The sequence below is a fragment of the Loxodonta africana genome, chromosome 11, assembly GCF_030014295.1.
Source record: "Loxodonta africana isolate mLoxAfr1 chromosome 11, mLoxAfr1.hap2, whole genome shotgun sequence".
NCBI lineage: Eukaryota > Metazoa > Chordata > Mammalia > Proboscidea > Elephantidae > Loxodonta > Loxodonta africana.
In genome coordinates this window covers 58165185-58183223 of record NC_087352.1, presented here as the reverse complement: position 1 = coordinate 58183223, position 18039 = coordinate 58165185, and the positions used below count along the sequence as shown (strand labels likewise).

At 38.2% G+C, this 18039-nt stretch overlaps 1 protein-coding gene across 8 annotated transcripts in view; it reads right to left on the bottom strand.

The window, feature by feature from the left end:
- Positions 1-18039, bottom strand: part of DYM (dymeclin) — a 358557-nt gene that overhangs the window by 105194 nt on the left and 235324 nt on the right. For all 8 annotated transcript variants that reach the window (XM_023543799.2, XM_023543797.2, XM_023543796.2 and 5 more), the window contains one exon: positions 4855-4957. In XM_023543799.2, coding sequence (XP_023399567.1) covers positions 4855-4957 — 103 coding nt within the window. The remainder of the gene's footprint in view (positions 1-4854; positions 4958-18039) is intronic.

Here is an 18039-nt window from a genome sequence, read left to right as displayed (position 1 = left end):
CACACCCTCAGCTCTATGCAACTACTAATGTATTTTCTGTCTCTATAAGAGCTGCCTATCCTGGCCATTTCATATAAATGGAATCATACAACATTTTTCCTTTTCTGGCTGGCGTCTTTATTTAAACACGGTAGAAGTTTTACTCCTCACTCCCGTCACAGACCAACAATGCATTCAATAGGCCTTCCATGAGATTGGCTCAAGGGGCCAAGTATGGCCAGCATCTGGGACCTCAGAGTTTCCCACTGGATCTTTGCATACAGTTAGGAGATGATGAGGGAAGAGAAGTGTGGAAGATGGCACAGTGGAGACATTACTTACACCTATATACCACTGGCTAGAGCTTGTCATGTGGCCCTTGTCTAGATGAAAGGGAGCTGGAAAACACTGCCTAGCTGTGTGTCCAGGGAGAAGAAGGTGATTTGGTAAGCACCCGGCCAGTCTTTGCCTCACCGAAGGCCTAGTGGGGTGCTGGCACATGCTTGGCATTCAGGAGAGGTGGCTGGTTGACTGGAGGCTTGCCAACATGATCCACTGCTTTGCTCTTGGTGGTCATTTTGCTCTGGTTCATCTCTGGGGCTCCAGAACATGCCCAGTGCTGGTAATTCCAAGGTCAGGGGGCACCCTGGCAAAGTGAGGGCCCATCTTTGGGTTCAAATCCACTCTGCGATGCCAAATCACTACCCAGATGTTCCCAGGCAGATCAGAAACCCTTCCTGATGCTGTTGCCCATCTGTGATCAGTTAATTAATGGTGGGCTGTTGGCATTTCCTAACTCTCCATCTGATGATGTCATACATTTTCTCATCTTGTAGGAAGTTCTTCCTGCCACCAGAGGATGCAGAGATGTCTCCATCCTCTGAACTAATACCTGTGGCCCCAGAATGTCTCTTCCACATGTGGGTAGCATAGTGTAATTGTAACTGCTGACACTCTGTGCCAAAGGTCCAACAGACTCACTCATTTAATTCTTACAAGAACTCTAGGTGGTAGGTTCTACCATTATTTCCATTTTATAGATGAGGAAACCAAGGCCCAGAGAGGTAAAAGGACTTGCCCAAGGCCACACAGCTTACAAGCTGCAAAATCAAGTTAAAAAATACATTATTTGCCCATTTTTAAATTGGGTTATTTGTCTTTCTATTATTGAGATATAAAGAAGATTAAACAAGCAATCCAGCAAGCCGAGATGGGGGGAGAGAGATGCCAAGCCACATGAAGATCACCCAGAAGCAAAAGCTCAGAGACAAGGACCTTCCTCCAGAGCCAAGAGAGAGAGAAAGCTTTCCCCTATAGCCAGCACCCTGAACTCAGACTTCTAGCCTCCTCAACTGTGAGAAAATAAAGTTTCTGTTTGTTAAAGTCATCTGCTTGTGGTATTTCTGTTATAGCAGCACTAGATAACTAAGACAATCATACATATCAATGGTTTCCTAACATTTCATCTCAAGATCCTTTTATACTCTCAAAAATCACTAACTCCCTTGAAAAGCTATCTTTTATGTGGATTATATGTATTGATATTTACCATATTAGAAATTAAAACTGAGAAAAATTTTAAAATGCAAGAATACAAGTACACATTCTATTAGCTGTCAGGGCATTGACATCACCACTCATCATGTAGGCTCTGGACAATTCCACCGCACACTTATGAGAAAACAAAAATAAAAATGAGACTTTCAGAACCACGGGAGTATGTATGCACAGGCTGGTTGCACTATACATGCTTAGCAAATCAATGATAAATCTTAACTACTGTTTATACTTCTGCTGAGTTTTCTAATTTTGGCTCCTTACTATTTTTTGGCCATGGTCCTTCTGGTTTTTGTCTTCACATTTACTGTCTGGAGTTAGATTGTAGCGTCGAGTCCTACAGAAAAATCTGAAAACTGTTTGGTGATCAAAGGGCAATATAATTTGGTTCCTTATGGTTCTAACTAGAATAAAAGTTAGATTCTTCCCTTCTGAAATAGTTGCTAAAATGATTGTTAGAAATCAGGGAAACAAAGCTTAGATGACATTGTGACAATATTCATAATTTTTGTTTCTGTTGAAAGATTTCTCTTAACGGTTCTCTTCCGTGCTTTTAACCATTGAATTAAATTTTATAAAACCCTGATGTAAAGATGACAAAGCACAGCCAAGTCGACTAAACTTTACTTGCATCCCCAGATACCTTTATTAACCCTGTAAAGGCAGACGAGTAGTGGTCTCTCTCTCTCAGCAGGACTTGAGTGTAATTTTTGCTTTATTTTCCCTTAGGCAGCCAAGGCAGTTTCCTCATTATCTAGAACCTGATAGAAGGTTTCAGGTTTCCCCCGAGATGTTCAGAGAAACATGAAGCACTAATATTAATGTTTTTATAACTTGCTATTTGCTTTCTATGTCGTTACTCAACTGACTTGTGAATTACCCAGTATAATGAGGATAAACATTTTCTTAACAAACTCAGAAACCTCTAGATAGGCTGAAAGCAGTCTATGCACTACAGTGGGAAGAAAAACATATCTTTATTCTGAAGCACTTATTCAAACTCTTTGCTAACAGAGTCCATGCTGTCCTGCTGGAGGAAAGTGTGCATCTGGGAATCCGACGCTGCATTAAGGCCCTTTCGTTTTCCCTTTCCATCTTTTACACACAAGTGGTCTAAAGCATTAGTCCAGGAAACAGAAATTTTTGTGGTCGTTGGCAAAGACATTTAACAAGTAAAATTTCTAGGCAAGAAAAAGGAGGGAACATACTTTATTTTCTCAGTTAATGACCAATTTAAAAGAGGACAATAAGAACATGGTTTCAAATGTACAAACCACTCTTTTGAGCAATGGAAATGGACAATAAAACACTGAGTTATCATGGAAGAAGAACATACGACAGCGCTAACTCTGAAGGTTACTACTGTTTGCTTTAATCACTTTTCAGATCAGTGGCAGGAATAATGATTCACAGTTATCATCACAATTACTGAATCAGTGCTAACCACCTTCTTCAACTAACTGAGAAAAAGCAGTAAAATTCAAGTTCATAAACCCATTTGGAAAACGTTGTGATTTGCAAAGTCTCATACATACAAATGTTAAAATAAGGACCATGAATGGCAGATTCCAAATGGAATTTTTCCAATATCTCTAAGAAGCAGATGCTCTAGGAAATTTATCTGTACTTAATGAAAAGTTTATGCAAGAACAGTCAATCAGTAACTCTAAAAATGATAAGTTCAATAGTAGAAATCACATGTTCGTTATGAATTCAAATTTAGGTACTGTCCTTTCATTGAAAAATCACTTCCATGATTGTCAAAAACTTACAAATGACACATTTTCTCTAAGAAATATCAATTCTACAAATCTCTTATAAAAAGAGAATGCTGCTAGGGCAACCTCAGGAATGTATGAATCCAATACATTTTTGTGGAATGAATGACACAAGAATACTACATAGATCAAATGATAACTAGATAAAAATAACAAAACATTTACAGATGAACCAAATTCAAGTTCTAAACAAACAAAATTCCCCACTACCACACTGGCATCCAACTGAAGTTTCCAAGGAGCAATTAGAAAGAAGTATTTTTATTGTAACAAGTCATGGCAAGTATAGAATGAAGCGAGCTATTATGCTAATTTTAAAAAGTTCAAAATATTTTACTAGCAGGAAAAATTATAAAAGATACTTTATTTTTTTAGGAATCATAAACTTAATACCGTGATGGGATGACAGACCATACACACACACACTCTCTCTCTACATAAAAGAGAAGAAAAATAGCACCAGCCAGGTTGTGGCTCCACACAGCTATCTTTGTTTATCAGTGACTGATATCCGGACTGGGTGCTGTTCCCACAGTCTCGTATCAGCCAACCATTTAGAAATGAAACAAACCACAGGAAACAAGCAAAACAACTCTCCAGCTGTCTGGTATGCATCACCACTTTAGACTCAGAATTTAAAGTCTCTAATAAAGTTTGTCCACTAAGTTGTTGTCTGATGGTTTAAAATGGTTTAGGTGGGTCCTTATTAGAACTTGATGAACTTCTGTGATTTATGACAAGATTATTCTTAGCCTCCTTATCTAAGCCATGTTCTGAAACATAAGAAATGTAACAGATAGCGGCACTGCCCTAAAGGAACTCATCATGATTTCTTCTTCTATTACCATGTAATGTTCTTTCTATTCTACTCCATCATCATCCTCTGAGGTCAAGTGGTAGTAAGCTCTTCATCTTTAAAGGAGGTGGAACAAAGGCAACCTGTCGCTGCTGTTCTCATCTACCAGGGCCGACTACACTAGGGTGGAATACTAATCATAGCACACCAATTAGATTCTCTTTCCCAGGAAGTGAGAATTAGAACTTCAAGACTGATCACTTAGCTAAAGGCACTCAACTCAAAAGGACATGTCATGGGGAGGGAAGGGTTGGGGCCAAAGCCAAAGCAAAAAGCAGCAGAAACAAGAAACTAAATAGCCTCAGAAAAACAGGATATTCTTGAACCTGAAAGCTTTTCAATTTCAGGTGTAGGTCGATCCTCTCCTTGAGTTCAGTAAGAAACCTTTGCTTACTTCCCACAAAACCCCTACTTCTGTTTTTGTGTAACAAATTTAGTGGGTTTCTTGACTAAGATAACAAGATTACTAATTATTAATAATGAACAGTTTTGAGTTGCTTTTCTTTAACCAACTGTTAATACTCACTTAAAAATTTTCCCTCAATTTGAGAAATAAAATTTGCACATTAAAGGGTCCTAGGGCATCAAGATTGCAGTCTGATTTTGAGAGAGAGGGGTATTATTATTTATAAATTTAACAATAAAAGAACAATTTTTTATTGACAAAGTAAGGTAACTACTTACATAATCTGGCAGAGGGACATCACTGGAACTCAGCGAACCTCTCAATGACTGGGTGGCTTGTTCCAAAACTTTGTTGTGTTTTTTAGACAGCAAAGAAAACAAGCTGAAGAAAACAAAACATCCAATTATATTAAAAGAACTAAACATCTCCTTTTGTAGGACTTAAATGGAATTACATAGTTCCACAACATGTCAATTATTCTAAAATATACTGGTAAATGACCACAATTCTTTGTTCATGCTTGTGCTGACAAAAGGATTACTATCTATGTAACAAAAAACGAAATGATGAGAATGTTTAAATTTTCTATTAAAAAAAAAGTTTGACAGCTTAAAATTATGTTTAAAACAGGTGACATTTTAAAAAGATTACTATAGTGGAAAGAACAGTGGACAGAGATTTAGAAAACCTGCAACATGGACTGACTATAACTAACTCATAGTGTAATCTATTATAAGTGATTTGAGTTTGTTGTATTTCACTTTCAAATAAGTGTATTGGATTAGAATATTTCTCTAGTATAAAAATTTTTTTTTTTTTATAATATAGAGTCTATGATTCTGTATTATAGCTTTATATACTTACTTCTCAAAAAGAATGAATTTAAACACATGTATTTTAAGATGTCTGCTTCTGGCCATGATGGATCAACTGGTACCAGACTAACCCTCCTGCTGTGAACAACTAAAAACCTGTACAAAATACGTATGAAACAATTTTTTTCATATATTGTACAACATTTGAAGTGCAAAACTGTGATCTTCAAAAAAAAAACAAAAAAACATACGCAAGCCCCATAATGGTGAGTTTCCACCTAGAGAAACACTTCAAAATATGGTTCAGAAAGATGAGAACCAAACAGTGCACAACAGTAGTGTGCAAAGCTGAAGAAAGAGATGCAAAGTTCTGGTAGCTGGAATTTGCATGGCACAATATTAGAGAAGAGAGACTTGTAAGAAATGCGCTACAGAAATTCTTGAGTCTTCTGCTAAAAAATAAGCTGTACTGTACAGAGCAAGGCCACACAAGGCACAGCAATGAACAACCATCTAGCAGCTGTGAACTGAACAGAGATTTTGGAGGTCACGAATGGCTGAGATATGTTGGAATTCCAATCAGCCAGGGTGAATAAAACTCACTGAACACCATGGACATTCAGTTGAATTCTCAGAAAGGCCATGCTTTAAGAGTATGGCTAATTCTAACTCAGAGTAAGAAGAACTCTATATGCCCCTAACAAAGCTAAATGAACAATCTTCAAAGAGCTAAAACTGATCTACAAGTAACTTACTATCTGCCAGAACAAAACTGAACAATTCTTGAAGACAACAAAATCCAGACACTCAACAATGTGGCATCTACAATTTCAAGCAAACAGTAAAAATTACTAGACATGTGATGAAGCAGAAAAATATGACTCATATAAGGAGAAAAAGAAATCAGCCTAGAGACGCTGGAATTAGCAGAAAAGAACATTAAAACAGCTATTTTAAAATGTTGAAAAATTTAAAGAAAAACATGAACATAATGAGGAAACAGATGGAGAATATCAGTAGAAATGGAAATGTTCTGGCACACAGTTAATTTACTTGTAGATCAGTTTTCTCTCTTTGAAGTCTGTTCATTTGGCTTTGTTAGAGTATATCTAGAGTAGAGTCCTTAATCTAGGGTTACAGTAGCCTCACTTCCAAAAGTTTTTTTCTTTTTTACTACTCTATTTTATCACCTATACTGGCTTTTTGTCTATACCTCATTTTATTTTTTAGTGATTGAGTTTACAACATGCATGTTTAATTTACCACAATCTATCATGAGTTAATATTAAATTAATTCATGCATAATGAAGAACTTTACAACACTATACTTCTCTCTCTCAGTGTTCTAGTATTCTATCTTCACTGAAGAAGAATGGAGGTAATCTATGGTAACTTTCATCGTTAATTTAAGAAAATCATCGAACAAGTCCTGGGAACCAATGTAAAAAGGATTTGAGATTATTCTCTTTGGAAAAGAAGAGCTAGATTGTTTATTTATTCTGAAATTGAACACTAACAATCTGTTCTCGTCAGCAGACGAGTGAACAAGGACATGAGCTTCAACTGAAACATATTTCAGTTAGATATAATGAAAATTTTACTCCTAAGGGCATTCAATGTTGAAATGGTCCACTCAACAAGCTACAGATATTGCTTCCCAGCTATTGTTAAGAAAGTTTTTGCAAGAATAGATGATTTGAGGTCACTTCCAGTTTTCTGACTATCATGAATGAGAAACAGAGAATTCACACTTACTTCAAGTTTTCATTTTTAATACAGTTTAGTAGGCTTTTTTCCTCAGATCTTACAGCTAGAGCTTCCAGAATTGTTTTCGTTTAACTTTCTGATTTTGACTTTCCTTTAGCATTTTTAGGGAAAATGACCTAAATTCATACGAGACATGACTTGCAAGTTAACTTTTGCATAAAACTTTGCATTCAAAGTACTACCCCTAAATTGTTAATTCTAGTTAAAGTAAGTGATAGAGACACATGATGTTTGTGCACAAAGGGGTAAATCTGATTTTTAAAATAAGTGAAATTCAGTCAGAAGAGAGCTACCAGAATACTTTTTAAAATTAGAAAAAGACTAGATTTTTCTTTATGTACAAGAATGTTAATTATAAATTAACAAAAAAATGGAAAACAATCAAAATGTTAATCATGAATAGAATAGATATTGATCAAGAATAGGATACGTTAATAAACTGTCAGATACATACCCACACAATGAAATATGATACAGCAATTTGAAATTACCTAAAGCTACATGTATTGATATGGATAAATCTCAAAAATAATACTGAGCAAAAAGTAAGAAAGGGCCCTTGTAGAAGAACGTGAACAAGATGATATTAATATAAATGCAAGACTATATTACATATCTTGTAATAGATAATACATATGCAGTAACAACTTAAAAAATATATGAAAATGATAAACACTACCTGTAAGATACTCATTATTTCCTGATAACAGATGGAAGGAATCAGGGAGGAAGGCATAGGGGATTCAGAGCCCCTGCCAACAGACAGCATTTTACAAATGAAAGAAGCATACAGAAAAAAATGCGTGTGGTCAGTCTAAACCAGAACATGCTCAGAAAATCACAAGCTGTTGAGAATGGCTCCAGTTTAGGGTGCACAGGTGGTGGCAGGAGATGAGACCAGAATGAAGACAGTGTGAAAACAGACCATGAAGGGCCACTCATGGCACATTAAAAGCCCTGGGCTTCATTCTATAGGGAGTAAGAAGCTAGCGGAACGTCAGTCTTGCAAAATGATGAGCAAGACATGGTTGATTACCTAACGAACTTAAGTCTAATGGGATAAGAAAAAAATGTCTACAACACTGAAATCAGAACATGCCATGGGTCTGAACAGTGTGCTGCAGGAGCAGAGAAGAAGGCTAAGGGAGTTGCTGGTTGGGAAAAGTAAAAGGAGAGGGAGAGCAATCCAGGGATGGAAATAACGTGCAGAAAGGCACAGACAGACTTTAGGGACATGCCAATAGCTTATAAGATCAGAACAGTGAATGCCCATAGGGCTGAGAGGTGGCAAGAGATATAGATGGCAAGATAGAAAGGGGCCAAATAAAAAAGGGCCTTCTGTACCATGCTAAGAGGTTTGCATTTCATTTTGTCAAGTGAGACCGACAGTAAGTCAAATATTTACCAAAGGCCTACTATGTGCCAGGCAATGTGCAATTTGCCTGGATACAAAGGCAAACAAAAGCAACACAGTCGGGTCAGGAGGGTACACCTACACAGATGGGTCTATTGTCAGCGTGGTGATGGAAATGGGCACGGAGTGTTATAGGGACCCGGATGACGACTGCACAACTGCACCTCAAGGTGGAACAGGAAATCATTTTTGGAGAGGATGCCTGAGCAGAGTCTTAATGAACATTTAGGAGTTGGCCAAGCAAATTGAGGTAATGGTAAAGGCAGTCTGGGCAGAGAAAAGAGGATGAACTAAGGCAGGGAAATATAAGCACTGTTGCTGCAGGAAAACAGCATAGTGTGCACCTTCATAAAGTGTTAGGTACACGGCTAGAAACAGTAGGTAGTAAGGTTGGGGTGGCAGTGGGTATAGTTTGTACAGTGCCACTTATGTCTTGCTTAGACCTTGGTCTTCATCCTGAAAGCCAGAGGTGTTTCATGATAGCAGGACTGCAATATGAAAATAAGACAGGGGTATGGGGCAGGAGGCAGGCAGGAAAAAGCAGCTGACTTGTTCAACCTTGTCTTTACCTCTCCCCTGTGCTCTCCAATCTCGTGGTAGCCATAGAGGCCCTGCCATAAGAGCCCAGGGCTCCTAAAACCACAGAACTGAGCACGTGTACAACAACTAAATTTGGGTTTTAGACAGCTTCCTCTTCCTCTAGAGGGAAGGATGAATAGGAGATGACAAGAGAACAAGAGTAGAAACAAATCCTTTAGGAAACTTTGACATGACTAAAAGTGAGAGATGAAGAGGCCCGGAACTAAAGCAAGTATAAGTAATTTGGAAAGCAAAACAGACAACACAGAGAGTGAAAGAAGGAAATCACAGTTGTGGTAACTCTGAGGTTTCTAAGTTGGGAAACTTAGCGGCTGGCTGAATGTGATTGTACATGTTAGGAATATAAGAAGAAGAGCTGAAGGATAAGGTGAGGGCCCAGGAAGACAAAGAGCTGTGCCTTGAAGAAAATAGTAATAGCAGCAGTAGCAGCTGAGACTTGCATAGCGCTTATTGTATATTAGGCACTACTCATCCAACTATCATAGGAGGCAGGTACTACTATTACCCATTTCTTTTTCTTTAAGGGATGATGGACTTGAGGCACAGAGAGGTTAAGTACATAGCTACTAAGCAGTGGAGTCAGGAGTCCTGTTCAGGCAGGCTGGCTCCGGGATCTGTGCTCTTACCAATTCTGCCATGAAACCTAGCAGTGCTGAGGAATTTCCAGGTGGAGACGGTTAGAAATATCCAGGATGGCAGTTCAGAAACACTAATCTGGTGCTCAGGAGAGAGGTGAGGAGAAATTTCAGGGTTATCAACATCAGCTGAAATCACCAAAGTGGAAGGGATGACTTAAGGATAATGTATAACATAAGAAGTAACAGGACGGAACTCTGGGAGACACCAAGACCAAAAGGGTGAGCAGAGCACAGGCAGCTAGCAAAAGTCGCTGAGAGCAAGTAGAAGTAACAGGACGGAACTCTGGGAGACACCAAGACCAAAAGGGTGAGCAGAGCACAGGTAGCTAGCAAAAGTCGCTGAGAGCAAGAGTCAGAAGTAGAAAAACTAGAAGAGAAAGACACTCTGTTAGCCAAGAGAATAATTTCCAGGAGGGAGTAGTCATTCACTGCCAAAAGAACTGAAAGCAGGGACTCAAATAAATACTTGCACACCCATGTTTGCTTCAGCACTATTTGTAATAGCCAAAGGCGGACACAACCCAAGTGTCCATAAACAAATCACTGAATAAACAAAATGGGGTATATACACATATGGAATATTATTCAGCCATAAAGAGAATGAAGTTCTGATATATGCTATGACATGGATGAACCTTGAAAATGTCATGCTAAATAAAATGTAAGTCACGGAAGGATAAATATTGTATAATCCCACTCATGTGAATATCCAGAACGGGCAAATTCATAGAGATCAAAAGTTCATTAACGGTCACCAGGAGCAGATGGGAGGGGGAGCGGGGGATATTGCTTAAGGGGGATATTGTTAAGGGTGATAAAGGTTTTGGAAATAGGCAGTGAGGATTGCTGCACTGCCACTGAACTGTATAAAAATGTTTTAATACATATATTTCACCACAATTAAAAAAAAACTGTCAAACAGTAAAGTGCAATTTAAAAAATGAAACAATATCACTAGATTTGGCACGAGAAAAGAAATCAATGGTGATCTTATCAAAAACCATTTTCAGTGGTGTGGAGGAGGCAGTGGTTGAGAAATATTTAGTAGGATGTGAGGAAATACAGAAAATAGGTGTAGACTCTTCAGAAATACGATAGTGCTCGGGAGGAGAGAACTAGAGTAATACTCTGAAGGGAAGGTGCTCAGGAGGTCAGTTACCAGGAGGTGGTGTGGGGGTTCTCTCAGATAGTTCCCATAAGAGTCTTGCCAATCCTTGCAGCTTTTAGGCAACTTGTCTCCATGCCCTAGTCCTTCCCTCTAGCACACTCATAATACTAGTTACCTGGGAAATGAGAAGTACCTCAACTCCACAAAAGAATGGAAAGAGTTGATTTACAGATAAAGAAACTTAGGTATACAACAAGGGAAAGATTAGTCCAAAAGACTAATGGATCACAACTACCATGGCCTGCACCAGACTGAGTCTAGAACAATTAGGCGGTTCCCAGCTACCACCACTGACTGCTCTGACTGGGATCACAATAGACAGTCCTGGACAGAGCTGAAGAAAAATGCAGAACAAAATTTTAACTCAAAAAGAAAGACCAGACTTGCTGGCCTGACAGAGGCTGGAGAAACCCTGAGTATGGTCTCTGGGCACCCTTTCAACTCAGTAATGAAGTCACTCCTGAGGTTTACCCTTTAGCCAAAGATTGAACAGGCCCAAGGAACAAAACAAGACTAAGGGGGCACACCGGCCCTAGGGTGGGGACTGGAAGGCAGGAGGGAACAGGAAAGCTGGCAATAGGGAACCCAGGGTTGAAAAGCGAGAGTGCTGACATGTCATGGGGTTGTTAACCAGTGTCATAGAGCAATGTGTATACTATTTGATGAGAAACTAGTTTGTTCTGTAAACCTTCACCTTAAGTACAATTAAAAAAAAAAAAAGAAGAAAAAGAAACTTAGGTATAGAGAGTTGGACAGTTCATCCAAGGTCAAAGCTATATAGTGTAATGAATATAAAATTTTCATAAATCCTAAAGAACAATTAAAATATGAAAAAACACAAAGAATTATTAAAATCATTAAAGGCAGAGCTGTGGCTGACCAAGTCTCCTTAGGGCCAAACTTCGTGCTCTCTCCTCTGTGGACCATGATTCTTCCTATACGCAGAACACACTCTCTGCCTCTCCTTCAGGTCACCAGTCAAATGCCATCGATTCCACACCCTCTGTGACAGCTTTCTCTAATCTCTGCTCTCTCTGCCTCTAAATGACAGTAACTTCTCCACTACTCACTTGGCACTTCAATATACTTTTTTCCCCCTCAATACACTCTTACACTACTGGTACCCTACTTTTTGAGGTATAATTTATATACATTATTAAGGTATAACTGATATACAGTAAGATTTACCAATTTTAAGTATACAAGTCTATGAAAAATGTAGAGAGTCATGTAACTCACCACCAGAATCAAGATACAGAACAATTCTATTACCCCCCAAATTCCCTCATGCCTTTCTGCAGCCAATCCCTCCTCCAACATCCTTTCCCTTCCCCACAACCTGTTTTCTGTGACTCTAATTTTGCCTTTTCTAAAATTTCATGTAAATGGAACCACACCATATGCACCCTTTGGTCTATCCGTAATTCATTCCTTTTTACTGCTGAGTAGTTTTCCAATTGTGTAGATGTACCTCAATTTATTTACTTACTAGTTCATTTCTCTTGAATACCTAGGAGTGGGATTGCTGGGTTGTATAATTACCTTAAACTCAGAGTGGAGGCACTTCACATGAATCATTAGGAGTACTGGACTTGTATCCTTTGGAGTCTGGATAGAGGAGCTAGTGCCTGGCTTTCATCATCTGAAATCTAAAGGGGAGAAACTGTGGCTGAGCTGCCCTGTCTGGCGGCAGAGTGAAAAGAAGGCAATTTTGTGAGTCATCTGCCTTTCCGTGGCTGGTAGGGTGAAATTATTGTTTCTCATAGACCAGATGTGGGCCATGGCGTAGGGAACTATTTTAGAGTCCCAAGAGGACTATCTGCAGGGGTGGTGAGATCCCAAGACAGGAGGTAGACTGTTAGAGGCTAAGGGGACAATTTTAAGTGAGCTGCTTGAGGAGAGGTATTATCTCTATCAAAATGCACATGAGAGGATCTCCAAGGAAGCTGCAAATGTGTTCCCCGACAAAAGGTCATCTTTGGACAACTACTACAACCTGAGAGTACCAACGTCAGATGACAACTGTACACACTCTGTAAGACTGTGCTCTTCTCATTAATCCTTTTCTCCATGAGCCGACCACTGGAGAAGTTGGAGATGGCAGAGAGTGGAAGTGGGCAGGAAGGGGCATGCAAAGAGAAAAGTTGAACACATCCTATTCCTCCACTTCAGGTGCCAAGTCTGAAGCACCCTGAGCTGGGGGAGAACAGACAAGAGTTTGAAAGTTTCATATTACTTTGAACTGGAGAAATGTAACCGTTGAACTCGATGGAGTTTCTTTCCCTGCCCCTCCTCTTTGTGCTTTAGATGAAAGTTTCTCATTAAACAACTGATACACAAATTGTTTTGTAACACTGGCTGCCAACACCGCGACGTGCCAACACCCGCCCCTTCTCGAACTTGGCTTCCCCATTTCCATTTGTCCAGCTTTCCTTTCTCCTCCTGCCTTCTCGTTCTTGCCCCTGGGCTGGTGTGCCCATTTAGTCTTATATACATGGTTGAACTATGTGTGTTATTGTTTGTTTTATAGGCCTGTCTACTCTTTGGCTGGACGGTAAACCTCAAGAAGGATGGTGATTTTTAACTGCTAATATGAGATGTTCCTTTGAGTGAAAGTGACTAAAAAGGCTATGGGACGTCCCTGAGATCTTATTCAGGGGTAAGAACAGAATGAATTTAGAGAGTCAGTTTGGTGGAAAATTGGTGAAAGCTACTTCCTTATTTTATGTAATGAGTCCAACTCATTCAGTATAATAGTTACAATATTTCATAAAGGTATAATATTCTGAAGAACAGAAAACACAAAGATGAAAAAGGAAGAAATCACTAATATTGCCAATGAGATAAAAACATTTTAAGAAATTCTACTTTCATTCCTTTTCCTATTTTTTCATAGTGGTAGCTGGAATAGATAGATGATCATGCTCTAATCCTTTCCATCCAGAAAAGTGGATATGCACAAAAATAATCAAAGGTATATTTTTGCTCCTCATCCACAGGGCTTAATGAAAATTAGTTTGTTCTCTACTAATTTCAATTCATTACTAATAGGTTGGAATAATCACAACCAGTCTCCAATTACTAATAGGTATGTTCCAAAGGTTCATTAATAAATTGGGTATTTTAGAACTGAAAATATGTTTTTTTCTTATAGAAACAATGTTTTACAGTCTTTTTGTATTACAATTATAAAGGACCTGAAAAATAAGACTGACTGTGGCTTTTTCAATTACAACCAACCACTTCTGTAAGAGGATTTCTATAGGAGAAATATAATTCAAGATTTAATTTCTCTCTCTTTTTTTTTTTTAGAATACAACTTCTTAAGGTGAAAAGAGGCACTAGTATGTACATAAATATTTCTGAGTATGAATAACTTGTTACCTAAAAACAACATTGAGGGCCTCTCTGTATTTGCATAAATTACTTTTCGTTTTTTAAGTCACTCATTCTCCAGGTATTTTTTGATTTGGGAGAAAAGGCCAGAGAGAACCAAATTTAGAGTTCTCCGCTTCTTTGGTTTATGTAAGGCTGCTCATACATTAAGAGTTGTATATGCATTCTTTTTTCTTAGTTAGCTTTAAAAAGGCTAACTACAGAAGAGGAAAATCTTAAAAAGAATATGCTCAACATGTACTCAAAATCTTAAAAACAGTACGCTTAACATGTTTCCAGAAAAAAAAGGTAAAAAAATTAATAATAAAAGCAGCATGTATTATGAATTTATAGCTGGTAGAACAATACGCAACCAAAGGAAACATGGGTAAAATAACAAGATTTGTTTTGTCATGAGAGAGAGCTGAGTACATATTGTTGTGGATTTTGTGGTAACAAGGAAATCATCTGTGAATTAGAAAGACCCCTTAAATCTAAACTCTTTTACTAAGAACCTGACTTTGTGATTTAAAGAATTTAATAGGTTTAAAACAAAGAAGAAATAATCATCCAGTAAAATTAGTAATAACATTTTCATCACTTTGAGGGCAATTCAATCATTGCTGGTAGGGCTAAAGATACGTTTTTATATGTAATTTCCTTTTAAATGGCATGATGAACCAAGAAAAAATTTTAAAGAACAATTTGAGGTAGAAGGGTGAGGTTAGGAACTTGCCCTACCAGATAATAAAACATGCTAAAATGCATTAAACATTGTGTTACTGGCACAAGAGTAGATGAATAAATCAACAGAACAGAATGTAATTTAGAAAAACACTGATCTCAGTGGTAAAAGCTGACTAAGTAATAAGTGGTGTTAGATGATAATTGCAGAACTGGTCCAGGAGGCTGAACATCCAACTAATAGGATTTCTATTTGGGGGAGGGGGGAAGGTAGAATTCTACCTTATTTCATACACAGGACACACACACATACACACAGACAGAGAGAAAGAGAAAATGCAGGATAACTTTTTTATAATATGTGGGGTGGGAAAGATCTTTTGCTACGCATGACACAAAACCCAGATTTGCAGACCATTTTAAGGACTTTGGCTTTTCCATTCAGTGAAATGGAGAGACACTAGAAGGTTTTTAAGCAGAGAAGTGGCCTGTTCTGACTTACATTTTAAAAAGGCCATTCTGACTTTTATCTTGAAGTATGAGAGGCAAAGGTGGCAGTCGAGAGTCCAGTTAAACGCTACTGCCAAAGGTAATAGCAGGAAAGTAGTGAGGACTGGCAGATTCTAGATATATCTGAAGGCAAGGCCAATGGGATTTGCTGCTAGATTGGATTGGGGGTATAAAAGAAAGAGAAGAGTCAAGGATGCCATCAAGATTTTTAGCCTAAGCAAATGGAAGGATGGGTTTAGCATTTACTGAGATGGAGAAGACTGCAGGGGAGGAAGGCAGGTTCCATGGAAATCTAAGGTTCTGGATACGGTAAGTTTGAGATGCCTATTAGTTATCCAAGTGCACGTTTCAAGTAGACAGCTGGATGTATGTACCTGACTTCAGGGAAGTGCTAGAGTTGAAAGATAAACGTTTGGGGACTGTAAATATTTAACCAAAACACCCCTGGTGGCGCAATGTTTAAGCACACTCAGCTGCTAACTGAAAGGTTGGTGGTTTAAACCCACCCCATGGTTTTGCAGAAGAAAGACCCGCCCATCTGCTTCTGTAAAGATTACAGCCAAGAAAACCCTATGGGGCACTTCTACTCTGTCACATGGGGTTGCTATGAGTTGGAATCGACTCTACAGCACCCAACAACAGCAACACATATGATCACAATTTCAAGTTATGGCAATGGATGAGAAAACTCAGTGAATAGTATAGAGAAAAGAAGAGAGACCAGAGAAAGCCAAAACCTACGCTAGAAGTAAGGGAAAACCTGGAGCTAGCCAGTTTATATTCTAGAGCTCCAGAAAGAAGCATTGAAAATACCAGGCATTAGAAAGTGGGGTGCAGGTGAGAAGATGACTGAAAATCTGTATTAAAAAGTCAGACCACAGTTCCCTTCCCCTCCCCTACTCAGCCTAGAGAATGCCTTCCTCCACCCTGGCTGGAGAATAGATGTGTTTACTCTTGAAAGGGTGAACCTGAGAGATTCTGGACTTAGAGGCACAAGGCACAATTCAGGATGGGAGTACTATACTGGAAGAGAGTGATTAAGTAAAACTATAGGCACTGAACACGGAACTCCGGCTCCATTCCCCCAGTCAGCTCAGAGAATGCCATCAGCTCAGTTTGTATACCTGGGAAAAATATTGGACAATTCCTCTCATTAGAAACTGAAAAGCACAAGCCAGAGATGTTGATACTTGGAGATTCCCCAAAGAAACAGTCCAGGTGGAGCACCTGAAAATGAAGCCCAACCCAAGCACACGGAACTTCCCATCAATTCTTTGGTGTGTCACTTCTAAACAGGAACTCTTTGCCAAGGATCACCAGAGAGAGCCACTAAAATGACAGACAAGACAAGCAAGCAAGAAAAAAGAAACTGGATAAAACAGAGACAGTGCAGGGGGCAGGAGAAAATTTCCAAAACGTTAGGGTTACTAAGCTCGGGGAGAAAAGCAAATATATTGCAGGTATGAAACAAGAAGGAGGCCATGTAAAAAGGAATATCAGAGAACAAAAAAGAACTCTTAGAAAATGGAAATATGATAGCAGAAATGAAAATTTCAACAGAAGAAGTAGAAAATAAATTTGAAGAAATCTTCAGAAAGTGGAGCAAAAAGAGAGAAGGAAAATAGTAGAGAAATGACAATTAGAGAACTAGCCCATACATAAGTTCTAATGTCCAACTAATAGGATTCTTAAAAAGAACAGAGAAAATGGAACAAGAGGAGGAGGACATTATTAAAGAATTATTTCCAGAAAAGTTCTCAAAGCTGAAAAATAAGAAATTTCCAGAATGGAAGAGCCTACTGAGAATACAGATTTTTCAAATTTTGACTAAATTTGGTCATAAATGCTATTTAGCAAGAATGACCCTAGATATGTGGGGGTAAATTAAAAATTGGTAATTTATCTCAAAATAAAAAAATTTACCCTGATTTCAACTTACTTTTGTACCTATGTCATGGATTATATACTTGAAAAAATGTATATCTTTATATAAATTCAAGTGCAATGAAAGACTTAAATTATTTCACAATTAATATGCAATTCTAAAGACATCAAACTTGTTAAAAGTTTTATGGTATTTTCTCTTCTGTATTATAAAACATGTTCTGTAAACTAGAGAAACAGATTTTCTGACTTGAAAGCATTTAGGCTTTCTCTGTTATCCTTTCTTTGTCCCCTAAGAAAACTAAATGCCAAGCCGATAAGAAACCTATTCATTTCTTAAAAACAATATTCCGTAGTATAGTATGGCTAATTTTTGGCAATAAATTGGATTCAAATAATATTTAATGAGATATTAATTTAATATTTAATAAAATATTAATTTAATGGTTATCTCATAGGGAACACAGGAGCAACCAGGATGAACAGTTTACAAGTTATTATCACAGGTCTTAAGGTCTTAGGTGTAAAGAAACTTCCCCTCAGGGGAAATCAACCAAATAAAGCATATCTACTATAGGTGAAGTAAAGATCACAGGACACATGATACT